The sequence below is a fragment of the Eubalaena glacialis genome, chromosome 1, assembly GCF_028564815.1.
Source record: "Eubalaena glacialis isolate mEubGla1 chromosome 1, mEubGla1.1.hap2.+ XY, whole genome shotgun sequence".
NCBI classification, from domain to species: domain Eukaryota; kingdom Metazoa; phylum Chordata; class Mammalia; order Artiodactyla; family Balaenidae; genus Eubalaena; species Eubalaena glacialis.
Genome location: NC_083716.1, coordinates 86,446,215 through 86,460,993, shown reverse-complemented (window position 1 = coordinate 86,460,993; position 14,779 = coordinate 86,446,215). Strand labels below are relative to the sequence as shown.

General features: G+C 42.0%; 1 protein-coding gene across 3 annotated transcripts in view; it reads right to left on the bottom strand.

The window, feature by feature from the left end:
- Nucleotides 1–14,507, bottom strand: part of ARID4B (AT-rich interaction domain 4B) — a 127,263-nt gene extending 112,756 nt beyond the window's left edge. For 2 of the 3 annotated variants that reach the window (XM_061182277.1, XM_061182294.1), the window contains exons 1-2: nucleotides 14,258–14,507; nucleotides 13,206–13,260 (exon numbers count right to left, since the gene is read on the bottom strand). In XM_061182277.1, coding sequence (XP_061038260.1) covers nucleotides 13,206–13,211 — 6 coding nt within the window. In that variant the 5' untranslated portion in view covers nucleotides 13,212–13,260; nucleotides 14,258–14,507. Of the gene's footprint in view, nucleotides 1–13,205; nucleotides 13,261–14,091 lie in introns of all 3 variants that reach the window. The other variant, XM_061182287.1, reaches the window with a different exon arrangement.
- Nucleotides 14,508–14,779: the final 272 nt, after the last annotated feature.

The window sequence follows — 14,779 nt, the reverse complement described above, 5'->3', positions numbered from 1 at the left end:
ACACGGGTTCGAGCCCTGGTCTGGGAAGATTCCACATGCCGCGCAGCAACTGAGCCCGTGAGCCACAACTACTGAGCCTGCGCATCTGGAGCCTGTGCTCCGCAACAAGAGAGGCCGCGACAATGAGAGGCCCGCGCACCGCGATGAAGAGTGGCCCCCGCTCGCCGCAACTAGAGAAAGCCCTCGCACAGAAACGAAGACCCAACACAGCCCAAAAAATAAATAAATAAATAAATAAAATTAAAAAAAAAAAAAGAAACCTCTGTCCCATTCAATGCCTCAAAATTCAACTTGCATACTCTTACATAATAGTTTCCTGACTTCTAAAAAACAATTACACAGGAATTAACCCTGAATTTTAAAATATTCTTTTAAAATATGACAGCAATTTATGGAATAATAGAATCAAGCCCTAACAAGTAAATAGAGAATGATTCACACAACTAAACTTATAACTTAAGGAATGCCACCAAAATTGTAGGAAGTTTTTTAGCCTAGATAACCTTCCATGTTGTTACATGGCGGAACAGTTGGGGTCTAAATCCACAGGTTCAAATATTCTTTGCAAGTCTCTTCTGGCTCTATGAGCCACAGTGTTTCAACTCAAAATTACTTGCGGAAATATACCCTGACGATTCATTTTTCTCCTATTTAAAATATCTTCAAAGCCTTGTACTGTTTTCCTCTAATTTACGATACTAATTTTCAAGCCAGTATAGGTTCTCCCAGGAAAACTAAGTCCACTGCAGTTCATTTTAATATATTTTCATATAATTTTTTCTGTTTTATAAGAGAATAGGACAGATTTCCCTAAAATATTTAATACTATAATGCAAATAAATTCTAGCTTTAAAACTGTTCCTTTCAATAAAAGTAGGTAAAAGGTTTCTAAACTATTCCATAAAGCCATCAAAAGGTCACTAAATGGCAACACCTTTATTACTCTCTGATAACTAGCAGAGGCAGCATGGTTCAGTTTACTAACAGGAGAACAGATGCTGCCATCAGTTTAATGTGTGCCTGTGGGCAAATCACTCAAGATCTTTGCATCTGCTTCTTCAACCATAAAAGAGGAAAAATGCTGCTGACCTGCCTCAAAGGGATGTTATAAGAAATAATTAATGATTACGAAACTTTACAAACATAATGTGCCATTTAAAAACCTAACTGTAGTATTACAAAATCCTTTACAAACCACATATTCTGACTCTAAACATCTGCTGGGGTCACTGCCTACAGTGGTCTGTCCCAAATTAACCTGTCTAATAAGAGCCCAAGAACAACATTAGCTTCTTTAGAAGCAGCCATATAGCACAGGATGTTCCCTCACTACCTCTCACAGCTTACCTTTTAAAAGCAATCTCGGGACTTCCCTGGGGGTGCAGTGGTTAAGAATCCACCTGCCAATGCAGGGGACACGGGTTCGAGCCCTGGTTCGGGAAGATCCCACATGCCGCGGAGCAACTACGGCTGTGCGCCACAACTACTGAGCCTGCACTCTAGAGCCTGCGAGCCACAACTACTGAGCCTGCGCTCTAGAGCCAGTGTGCCGCAACTACTGAAGCCCGTGCACCTAGAGCCCGTGCTCTGCAACAAGAGAAGCCACCGCAATGAGAAGCCCACGCACCGCAACGAAGAGTAGCTCCCGCTCGCCGCGACTAGAGAAAACCCGCGCGCAGCAACGAAGACCCAACGCAGCCATAAATAAATAAATAAATAAATAAATAAATAAATAAATAAATAAACATTTAAAAAAAGCAATCGCATGCAATCAGATTTCATTAATAGTAGCTGTAATAATAATCTATAGCGTTATGAGAGACGATTATAAATGTTACAGATGACTGGGACTATTCACCACCTAGTATACTAGATATTCAAATACATTAATAATACTTACTGAATATCTACTGAATGCTAAACACTGCTAAGCGAGCCCTATACATATCTGCCATAACGTAAAGCTAAAGAAACACAGTGGTGCCCTAAATAAATCATTTGGTGGTAGAGAAAATAGCACACTAAATGCAAATAAAACCTTGCTGAAGGCATCAAAAAAGAATGACACATATCTCTTATATACTGATATAGAAAGATGTAAAAACAGCCACAGAACAATATGCATAGTATAAGCCCATTTTTGTAAAACCAAGCATATCAAAAAATACTCAGATGTCCGTTTATATGTGCAAGGAAAAACGTATGGAAGAATACACCCCAAACTTTTAAATCAAATTGCCAACAGGAAGTGAGACTGGGGAAGGTAATGACTTTTACTATTCACTGTATACATTACATTTATGTAATTTTCAATATTTACAGCAAACTGTATTGCTTTTTTAATTAAAAAAAGAAAACTTCTTTAATTTTGCTAGGAATAGAACTACTTTAGAAAAGTATTTCTCCAAGTTGGGGCAAAGCAAGATTAGGTGACTTACTAAGTGTCAAGAGCCCTCTGACACTGAACCACTTTTTTTTAAAAATCACTGAACATGGGACTTCCCTGGTGGTCCAGTGGCTAGGACTCCGCGCCTCCACTGCAGGGGGCCCGGGTTCGATCCCTGGTCGGGGAACTAAGATCCCACAAGCCGTGGGGTGCAGCCAAAAAAAAAAAAATCAATGAACAACTTTCAACAAGGATATTCAGATAAAAAAATTGAAATGGGACCTCGGATGAGCTATACGTACCAAGATAAAACTGAAAATATAAAAAGCTAAATGTTTTAAAAACTCCCAAATAGGTGTAAGCCAAGCTGCCTCATTTAAACTTTGACAGCGACAGTAGCTGTCTGTCGTCAAGCCTGTTCGGTTTTCCTTTTACTCTCGAGTAGAGACGCAGGCTTGGCAGGGCCCCAGCACGCGTTCGCCCCATCCCCACAGGCTCGCCACGCTAGAGCAGCTTCAGCTGACTAACTGCCACATCACAACAGTGATCTGACCCTGAGAAGAAAAAAAATGTCCCCACACAAGCAAGTCTGGGGGTCGATGCCCACTTAGAAAGTGAAGATCTCCTGCGGCTCACTTAATGCAATAACCACCCTCTAGGCTTGGAAGTAAAATTTACTTTTCCCTTCAAAGAATCCCATCTGGGCAAGCCAGCAGCAAATGAGAAGAGAGAACAAGTATTGTATTTACTAAGAGAAGCTTCTGCATCAGGAAGGGCTAGAATAAATAAGGGTCTGAAATGGGAGCAAAGAGTTCTTAGAATAAAGAAATCTGGTTTTCACCTTCCACTGAACACTCTGTTTTTAAGGATTTCATAAAGACAGCAATAACAGGCTTTAATCTCAATCGCAAAATTGTAACTTCTTCCCCCAACTTCCAAATCAAACTTTAAGAGACTAGAGTCACTGCATCACCCCAAAAGCCTATTTAAATTCACAAGAGTTTACCCATTCTTTCCATGAACTAATAATAATAGCTACAATTTTACATAATAAGTAATAACTTATCATGGAGTAGATCTTGTTATTACACTTAGTCATCCCAACAGCCCCATGAGGTAAGTGCTACCACCATTCCTCATCTTAGACAAGGACACCAGCTCTCCTAAAGAGTTTAAGAAAACTGCCCACAACTTGGTAGCACAAGAGTCCCAATTCAATCCCAAGCAGTCTTGATGAAAGAATCCTCACTCTATCCATTTAAAACAGAAATGACAGGCTTTTACCAGAATAATGCAGCTACCACGTACTGACCACTCAGAACGATGCCGAGCACAGCGTACGTCAAATGTAATTTCATTTAGTACTTACACAACCCTGTGATGTAACTATTATTACCCCACTTTGCAAAAAATGAAACTGATGTTTACGTTCAATTCAAAAATAAATAACTTTACCTAAACGTCAACAGCCAAGTAAAGAACACAGAAAGACAGGAGTGGCGACAAGACCTCTCTCTTTCCCAGCCATATGCTCTTAATCACTAAGCTACACTATTTACTGAGTACTTTAACTAAACAAAGTGGTTTTTATAGCCATTTTCAAGTATAACTTTGACTATCAGTATGAGTTTTTTCTTTAAGTACCATTTGATCAAAGGTTTGGCAGTTTATTATCTTCATTTCTGCTATTAAAGAAAATGATAAAAAATTAGTGTGACTTTAAATGAAACTTATTAAACAGTTATCAATGACTATACTCTCATAAGCAATTACGCCCTGCAAGATTATCAAATTAGGAGACAGCAGTCTGTTACTTGTCAAAACCTTGACATAGGACTTTAGATATCCTAGAGTTAAGTCACACTGCCAAAAATTCATCTATTAATTAGAAAAAAATGGCTTAAATAAGGAAAGTCTAGGTAAAGTATCCATCCCATTGTCCCATATGGACTGTAATCTGACACATCTGAATAGTAAAAGACTACGTACGGAATTATTATTCTCTTAATTAATAGCTAAATTTATAACTTAAAGGTGATACATTACTTTCTGTAAAGATTTTCTTCCTTCAAATCATAATAATGGCCCAGAGAATCAGGCTCTCTACCACCTGACTGCCAGCACCAATGTTAAGCTGGGAAGACACACCAGGCAGAGTAAGTAGAATTGTATACTTATCTCCAACTGTCCTAAAGCTCAGTACATCTAGTTATTCACAGTTGGATATTATCCTCAGAGTAAGACAAGTGTTGTTTTAAAACTTGCTTTACTGCCTCTTTTATTTTGTCCCTTTAGTCCTATTAACCAGCCTAAAACATGCCTGTTAGTATACAAGGTGAACATGAAGTTTGGTTTCTCTTTGTAAACTGACCCTAGCAGATCTTTTTATCTTCTGGTAAACTGTTCACATACTTTTTAAAACTCATTTTTCCTCCCCAAACTTGAATGCTGTCTCCAATCTTAGCATGAAAATTATCAGATTTCCAGAAACACATTATCTTCCATGGAAAACTCGAATGTCAAGATTTTCTGCACTCCTAAAAGAAGAGAAATGTAATAATTTTTATAACAAAAGCTCTTTCTTAAAATTAAGTTAAACATAATGAGTAGCAGTTTAAGAGGTAACAAATATACTGTCTTATTTTGATGTAAAGTAAATAAATGAAAAAGTTCAATCATCTTGGGAACAAAAGCTCATTATTTATAGCTCATGTTTCATTCAATGTCCACTAGGTTTAAAGAAGGCCCAACTGAAAAATAGTGACACATTTGTTTTTTTAATATTTTGTCTTTCATATTCAAATTAAGTTACAAGCTAAAAGTGATGCTTTGCACTTAGGTAATCAATACAAATTTTAAATAATTCTACTTGCAGTACATGCCTTATCAAAATCCACGCCTTCTAGAATCTGCAACATTTAAATATCAAAAAGATTTTGATCCTTTTTGACCCACAGATGACTGTGGGTGTCACCTTACACAAAATACTAGTGCATGCGTCTCATGAATGTAGAAACATCCTTGTTCTGTGACACCAAAATGAAGGCGGCAGTAGCAGTCCTGCTTTTAAACAATTCAACAAGAATGAAAGGCTCCAATGCTTCTAAACGTCCGTTACTAAAAAGCTAACCCAGCTGACTCTTGAACAACACCGGGGTTAGGGGCGCAGCTGAAAATCCCGCTATAACTTTACAGCTGGCCTTCCGTATCTGCAGTTCCACATTCTCGGATTCAGCCAGCCACACACTGTGTAGTACGACTGTAGTATTCACTGCAAAGAATTCTCGTCTAAGTGGACCCAAGCAGTTGAAACCCATGCTGTTCAAGGGTCCACTGTATAGCATATCTACATTTTGTTTACAGCCACATTTCACAGAGCAATATACCAGTCAGCATGCTTCACAAATATAAAATATACTTATAAATTTATTAAATATAAATGTTTACTTCCAAAAATTACGCAGCCCTAACTCCATCATAAAATCCCAATTTTCCAGTTATTCAGCCAAAACATCTTGGTATCCTCCTTGCCTTTCCTCTGCATTCAATCTGACAAGAACTCCTTTTGGCTCTACCCTCAAACCACATCTAGAATCTGACCATTCCACACCTCCCTCACGGTGGCAGCCAGCCACCATCCCTTATAACTACACCTTCTTAACTGGTCAGGTTCTATCCTGTAGACTTGCCTACAGCCTGTTTGTAACACAGCAGTCAGTGATCCTTTAAAAATATAATGAAAATCTGCCACTCTGTAATGAGACTGCATCACTCCTCTGTTCCAAACCCACAACTGTTCCCCATTTCTATCAGAGTGAAAGCCAAAATCCTCACAAAAGCCTGCAAGGTCCCAGGTGATGTGATCTGATCTGCTCCACCCCCAGCCTGCATCCCCCTTACCTGTCTGACCCCATCCACTCCCGATCTCTTCCTTCCTTCCTTCCTCCACTCCAGCCACCCTGGCCTCTGTGCACTTCACTGAACATGTCCAGATGCCTCTGAAGCCACATGACTCGCTCCCTTACATCCTTCCGTCACGCATTTGCACAAATGTCTTCTCAATGAACCCTACCTGACCACCTCACTTAGTGCTACAACCTGCCCACTCCACAGTCCCAATCCTCCTTACCGAGCTCCCCGCTTACTTCCCTACTGCTGACCACCTAACGGATTAGATAATCTACTTACTATGTTTATTCTGATTTGTCTGCCCACCTCCCCACCTTAAAAGGTAACATCCACAGGGCCAGGACTTTCTACCTGTCCTGTTCCCTGATATATCCTAAATGGCTAGATCAGAGACTCGCACGTAAGCGTTCAGTAAATGCTGAGCGAATTTTTTCTTTTGCCACACTGAGAAGCAGTGGGGATGAACCCGTGCCCCTGGCAGTTGAAGTGCGGAGTCTTAAACACTGGACCGCCAGGGAAGCCCCAAGTGAATTTTTTAAATGTCCAACTTCTTGGTGGCCATTTGCCACAGCAACACAAAACATCTGAAGTCCAACACTCAGCTCTCAACAGGGTTACCACAGGTAGTATCACCACCCTGAAAACTGAGAGGTCCACTCCTAGGACGCCCCCCAAAACTGAAAATACATGTCCACACAAAAGCTTGTAAATAATGTTCACAGCAGCATTATTCATAATAGGCAAAAAGGAGAAACAATCCACATGTTCAACAACTAATAAACGGATTAACAAAATGTGGTACATCCAGAAAATGGAATATTATTCAGCAATAAAAAGGAATGAAATACTGACATATGCTACAAAAATGAATGAACCTTAAAAATATTACGCTAGGTGAAAGAAGTCAGACACAAAAGGAATACTGTATGATTCCGCTGCTAGGAAATGTCCAGAAGAGGCAAATTCTTGGAGACAGAAAGTAGATTAGTGATCGCCAGGGGAGGGGTAAAGGGAAGAGAGAACTCTTTAGGGGAAGGTGAGAATGTTCTGGAGTCAGACAGTGGTGATGGATACACGATCTTGTGAAAAGACTAAGAAATACTGAATTGCACACTTTAAAGGGTGAATTTTACCTCAATTCCTAAAATTCAAAACAAAAACAAAAAAACAAAAACAAAGGACTGCTCAGCTCAGTGTTCACTGCTCACCAGTAAGGGAAGGCTAACAGTTGGCAACGGCTTCTTGGCTATACTCAGTTCCAAGAATCCCATCCACCACCTAATCACAGCAAAAAGATTTTTATTTAAAGGGGCCAGGGATGGGAGGGTTAGTCATGTGTAAGTAGCAGCAAGCAGAACCTTTCCCTCACACCCAATCCATTGGAACTCTATGTCCCCACCTTCAATACAACCATTTCCCACACCTGGTCCACCACCATCTCTCTCACCAGCACTGACGTGCAACTCATCTCCCTGCTTCCGCTCTTGCTCCCTACAGCCTATTCTCTACACAACCGCTTCACTCTCTTGCTCCAGACTCTGCAGTGACTTCCTAGCACACTCAGATTTTACTCTAAGTCCTTATTGTGGCCTACATTGTTCTGGCCCTTGTGACCTCTCAAGCCTCATCTCCTCCCACTCCAGCCCTAAAGGCCACCTGCCTGTTCCTTAAACATCTCAAGGTCAAACAATCTAATCTAAAGCAACACTCTCGGTCACTCTACCCTCTTCTCCTGATTCTGCTTTACTTCCCTTCATACCACTTATCACTTCTTTTTTTCTGGTTTGGTGTCTGTCTACCCTAATACAGTCGACCCTTGAACAATGTAAGAATTAGGGGCACCACCACCCCCATGCAGTGGAAAATCCATGTACAACTTCTGACTTCCCCCAAACTGAACTATTACTAATCCAATGTTAACTAAAGCCTTACCAGTAACATAAAAAGTCGATTAACACATATTTTGAGTGTTATATGTATTTTACAGTAAAGTAAGCTAGAGAAGAGAAAATATTGAGATCGTAAGAAAGAGAAAATACATTTACACTGCACATTTGTATTTATCAAAAATCCACATATAAGTGCAGTTCTAGGGTCGACTGTAGACAGTAAACTCCACAAGAATTCTTATTTTGTTTACCGCTGTATCCTCAATACCTACAACCATGTCTGGTACAAAGAAGGCACACGATACCTCTTCAGTGACTGAATTTACAAGCTAAGTTAGCAAAATCACACTCTTCAGTGTAATGTGTACTCGTCTAGCATACTTTTTAAAATTACAATAAGCAAAGGATTAGAAATTTGGACAGAAAACAAGTCGGTATTTCATAAAATTACCTGTTCATCAAAAAGACCACAAATTTATAGCACAAAATACATTTGCCATATTATGGGTCTAAATCCCTTGAAATATTATGAATATTAACTACAGGTTAACATTCACACTGAATTAAGCAAGCCTCTCCTTTCTCTTCACTCGACCTGCTCTTACCCTTAACATCTTAATTAGTAAGTCCACCTGTAAGTCCAGTCTGTCATACAGAGTGAAGTAAGTCAGAAAGAGAAAAACAAATACAGTATGCTAACACATATATATGGAATCTAAGGGAAAAAAAAAAAAAAAAGAGGTCATGAAGAACCTAGTGGCAAGATGGGAATAAAGACACAGACCTACTAGAGAATGGACTTGAGGATATGGGGAGGGGGAGGGGTGAGATGTGACAGGGTGAGAGAGTGTCATGGACATATATACACTACCAAATGTAAAATAGATAACTAGTGGGAAGCAGCCGCATAGCACAGGGAGATCAGCTCGGTGCTTTGTGACCACCTAGAGGGGTGGGATAGGGAGGGTGGGAGGGAGGGAGATGCAAGAGGGAAGAGATATGGCAACATATGTATATGTGTAACTGATTCACTTTGTTGTAAAGCAGAAGCTAGCACACCATTGTAAAGCAATTATACTTCAATAAAGATGTTTAAAAAAAAAAAAAAAAAAAGTAAGTCCACCTGGATGTGGACCTCCTACAAGTCCCTTAAATACTCAGAACCTTATTCATGTTTACTCCAGTGACAGCATGATTCAAATGACGATAACATCTATCTCATGCTCCAAGAGAGAAACCTCCATCTTCTCCCACCCCAGGGTGAGTTATTAGTCCTGAATTCTACGTCCTAGGTATTTCAGATCTATTCCCTCTGTTCCACTCCCACCACATTAGTTCAGGTCCTTATTCATTTCTCACTTTGACTTATCACCTGGAATCTCCAGACTTTCATTCAGATCTCCCTTCTGACGTATTCACTACAATACTACCAAAGTGATCTCTCTACAGTACAAACCAGTATCTTTACCTTCAGCGGTTCCATGTAGCTTTCCAGAAAATTTTCAACTCCCTAACTTAACTTCGTCTCCCATCACTGCCCTCCTATTCCCACCCCAAATACATCACGCTTTAAGTTAATCCAGCCATAGTGAACTACTTACAGTTTCCAGATACCTCATCTTGTTCTTTCCTTTATTTTCCAATATGTTGTTCCCTATCTGAAACACTGTCTTCTACTCTTCTTGCCTAGCAAAAGCTTTAACCCTCAGCTTAGATGCCAGTTCCACCAGAGAACTTTCAATGGCTCTCTGCTTTAAGTGTCCTCTTATGTCCTCCCATTGCACTTATCACAAATACTGTATATTGCAAAAAATACTCTTATAATTCAACATGCACTGTTTGCTTTATTTTTCTGCGTCTTCAACTAAATTGTGAGCTCCTTGACAGCAGGTCTGAGAGCATATTTACCTTCATGCCACACTGCCTGACACATGGAAGGGGTTGTTGTTAAATGAATGACTTATAAAAGGGGGAGGGAGAAAGGAAGGGAGATGGAGAAAGGGTGGGAGGAAAGAATAAGGAGGAAGAGAGGAAGGAAAGGTAGAAGAGAAAGAGGGAGGGAGAGAGGGATCCAGAGAGAGGAAAGGGAAAAGGAAGGGGGTAGGGGGAGGAAGGGGAAAGGGACTGAGAATACTCACACAAGCAAAGGACATTTAAAAAGGCACTTGTAATCAACCCATTGTTTTTATGTGGTCTCAGGCAGTGATTACTGAGGAGAGAATGGTACATCTGAAAAAGCCCATCTCCCCAGATCCTAAGTACAACCACCTAAATCACTTATCCCCTAAAGATTCTGAAATGTCTACTCTATCCAGCCCATTTTCACTTCAAAATTTACTGCAGTGTAATGAGAGATGTTAATAATCTGCGCAACAGAAAAGCAAAAAAAAAAAAAAAAAAAAGTTTTAGAAAAAAGTAGGAAATGTATCTGACATAATTAAGTCTTCGAATTATTTATAAACTTCAATAATCTATCATTTCCTGATAATGTGCTATCAGTGACATTGAAAGGTTTACCAAAAAGATGAAAAGTAAACTGAACATAACACCAACATCATGATCTATGTTAAAGCACAAAATTGCTTTTACGTTATAGTCATATGTCTCAAAAACACACTGGGCAAAAATACCATGAGATACAGTATATTCGTCAGTAAAGAAGCCTTATTTATTTATTTACTTAAGTAAATTCTGACAGGAAAATTGCTTCTAAAACATATAGCACTTAAAATGCTACATATAGTTTTCCTTGTTTTGGGACTTGAAAGCAACAACCAAAAAAGTGTACTCCTACACACTTTCAATTACCTCAATACACTATCACTTAATAAAATTTAATTGTGACTAGTAGGACACATACTACAAACTTAAAAGCTTGCTACAAGTACAAATCTGTTAGAGAAGATCTGATAATTGGCATAAATCCTTCTACAGCTCAGTTGTCATTACAATATAGAAACTGGGAACACACAAACAAGAAAATCTAAGCCTAATATAATCAATACTACATACTTTTTGAATTGCAATTTTGTTAAAGCAAAATACCAATCATGGGCAGCCTCTCAACTTTCACAACATAAAAAATTAAGTTGAAAGAAATAAGCTACATCTTTAGGACTTCTGATTACTAGCAGATTCCCAAAGAGAGGACTTACTATACTGACAATAACAGAAGTTCTTTTTTCATAAAATTAGAAGATTACTTTAACAATTCTTTCCTTTTAACATTACTAGTAACTTTTTTTATAAGCCAGTAATAATGGAAATGCTGAGCCCTTAAAATGAGTAGTTCTAAAATGATACCAAAATATTTGCATTTGCCTAATACCGTGAAACTTTCAGGGCTGAAGCTTCCAACGTACTTTCATTTTTTTAAACAGATAAGTTGAAGAAAAAAAAAAAAAAAGGAAATGAAAGGAAGAAAGAAAAGGTAAGAAAATCTAAAATCTAAAAGACATTCAACTTACTACATTTTCTTTTAACCAAACATTAACAGAGGGCTCGAGATGTGCCAGGCACTACACTGGAAACTGTGACAGATTACAACATTTATTCCAAACTAAATCCTGTATTAATCAGCTTCTGAACTTATTACATATTATTCAACCCAACACTTTTCTTAAGAAATTGTTGTCCAACACCAAAGAAGATATATAGTTTTCCCTGATAAATTTACTTGTCACTGATTCATACAGGTCACAGAAGGTGTAGCTAGCATCTGTGATTAACAAAAGGGATTCATGTCTGAAACATCACTGTTCTTTCATTTACATGAAGGTGAAATAGTAATTCAGCAGATATAAACTGTTTCAGGTAGGAGTTTACAGCACCCCAAACTCAAGAATAAAAAAACCTAAAAAAAAAAAAAACAAAAAAACCCAAAAAACTGGATGAAATTTAATTACTTTGTGTAACTGATAAATATTTAACTGGCCACAGCTTTCACTTTCTACCATAAACACAAGTATTGCAAATCTTAATCTGAATGCAGTACTATGAAAGAGGTCCTGATTCTAAAGAGAAATAAATTTAAAAAAAAAAAATTCAAAGGAACTATCAAAAGTAGATGACATCCACATTTTAACATACTGTTGCATTTCTATCCTTGTGAAAACCCTGTACTCCTTTCAAGCACTTGTGAATTTGTAATGGATGAAAAATATCTGCTAGTTTCTAAGTTCCACCAGTTGAATCTAGACATTTCAGATATCTAAGGCTTTTCATCCTCAAGTGCGTTAAAAAATATGACAGCATTCAATTACATATTCTCTAAAGTGAAAAAAAAACCCTGTCCTTTTATGACTATAATTTCTTCCACCATTTAAGTAGATTGTACTCTTTAGACAACATCCTACATTCAGTTAACATGTTTACATTTAAGAGGAACCTGACCATCGGTTTTCCCCGTCGGTTTTATCACAATGCAATAGAGCATCTGATAATTTAGAGACCAAATGGATCAGTAGAGGAAAACATACCAAATAATCCTGAATCCCCGGAAATCCGAGGAACAACTGCTATCTCTGAGTTGTCTAAAGATCACAAACATTTTCCTGAAAAATCTTTCGATTAAGATTATATTTGATTTCGCTAATCTAATAGGTCTTCTACTAAAAATTCACAGTACTGTTCACACAATAAATGAGATGTTCTTTCATCGGCGTAACCGATAGAACCACAGTACGGTTCAGTTTCTAGAGTCAGATTACTTGACCTGCTTTTAAAACACTTAAATTTACGCAGTTATTCCTATCATTCATTCCCTGCAAAAAGAGAGATTCTATACGAGGGAAAAAAATCATCCTCAGCGAGATATCCTATAAACGGCTCCAAGTCCACAGCAAAGCCCACCGAGATCCATGGCAGCTGACCCCCGTCGTCCCCGGGGACGAGCTCGGGCCCGAAGCCACCCCACACACCTTCCTCGGCAAAACTCGGGGGTCGCTCACTCGACCCCGATCAAATCCCCCACTTCCTGGATCCTCTAGCTCCCGAGGCTGGCTTTCTGGAGGCGATCTTACCTTCATGATGATCCTGGGGCCGCGATCCCCTCGAAAACACCAGATTCACCTGCACCTGGAGGCGAAACAAAAGACACCCCGTGAACACCACGGGCACCCCTCTGCACCGGCGGAGGCGGAGGGAACCGTGCGAAGCCTGCACCCCGACAAGAAGCCGAAGGAGGCGTCAGTCCCCGAACCACCAAACGCCGAGCCGGGGCCCCCTCTGGCCCCGCCATCCCCGCAAACCCGACCACCTACACAGCTCGACAGCTTCCCGTCCCCATTGTCGGGACCCGACGGAGTTTCCCGTCTCCGACAATGACGCCATTTCTGTCAGAGAAGAAACTCACTACAAGCTCGGGGGCCGGCGCGGGGTCGACCGCCCTCCTGCCCGCGGGCCTGCGCGCCGGCCCGGCCGCTCCCCCTCGGAAGGGCTGCGCACCCCGCGTCCGAGCGGGCGCGGGCCGGGCCTCGAGGAGCACGGCGGGGGCGGCGGACCGGCCAGAGGGCCGCGGGCTACACCGACCCGCCGCAGAGCCTCAGCCCACGTCCCGCTCCGGGGCGGACACCGACAAGTGCGAGCGGGATCCACGTCTGCCGGCCGCGGGGACGGCGAGAGCGCCGAGGGGCCGGGCGGCGGCAGAGCCCCCCCACCGGTCGGGGCCCCCCACCGCGGCCGGGGGGCACTAAAGCGCCAAGTGTGCGGCCGCCTGGGTGGGGGGCGACTCGGACTCGGCAACTGCGGGGGAGAGGGGGGCGGCGAGAGTTCCTCGGAGGCCGAGGCCCCGAATTGGGGCGCCGGGGGACACCATCCCAGCGATCTTCCCCGGCTCCCCGGCCGGGCCCAGTGACTCCCCCGAAGACCCCCTTACGAGACCGCGAAAGCCCCAGAAAATGTCCCTACCTTCCTCGGAGGCAAGCTCCGACCCTGGCACGTCCAGAGTCCCCTCCCCTGCTCCCCCCCAAAACCAGCAGGCCCGGGGGAGAGATGGGGGAAGAAGGGCGGCGGGTCCAGCGGTTGCTGAAGCTGAAGCTCCGGCTCCTCCTCCTCCCGCGGCGGCGACTGGTACCTTTGTTTGGCGGCCGCTCGGGCTCCCTCGCTGGGGGGAGGGGGGACGACGAAAAATCCCTCCTGGACTGGAGGTCCGGGCCCCCAGTCGCGCTGCCCTGTAGAGGACGGCGGCGACAGACCCTCTGCGACTCCCTCCGGGCAAAGGTCCAGGCGGTGGCCGTGGCGGCTGCAAGCTTAAGCGCAAGAGTCTCCCTCCGCTCCGGCGCCTAAGCTCCTCACTCCGGACTCGACTGACGGGCAAACATCGCTTCCCCCCCACCACCCCAAGTCCCCCCCCTTCCCTCCTTTCTCCCCTCCCCTAGACTTTTTTCCCCACCCCTACCTCTTTCCCGGATGGCCTCTTAGACGACCTCGGATTGGTTAGACTTCTTTAGAACCCGCCCACACCCTGTTCCTATTGGTCCCCGCGATACAAACAACGACGCCATTTTCCCACCAGTTCTATGGAAACAGAAAGTTACGCCCCAAAGCTCCCCGGGAAATGTAGTCCAGCCTCTGGGGCCAATGCGCGAGGCCTTGC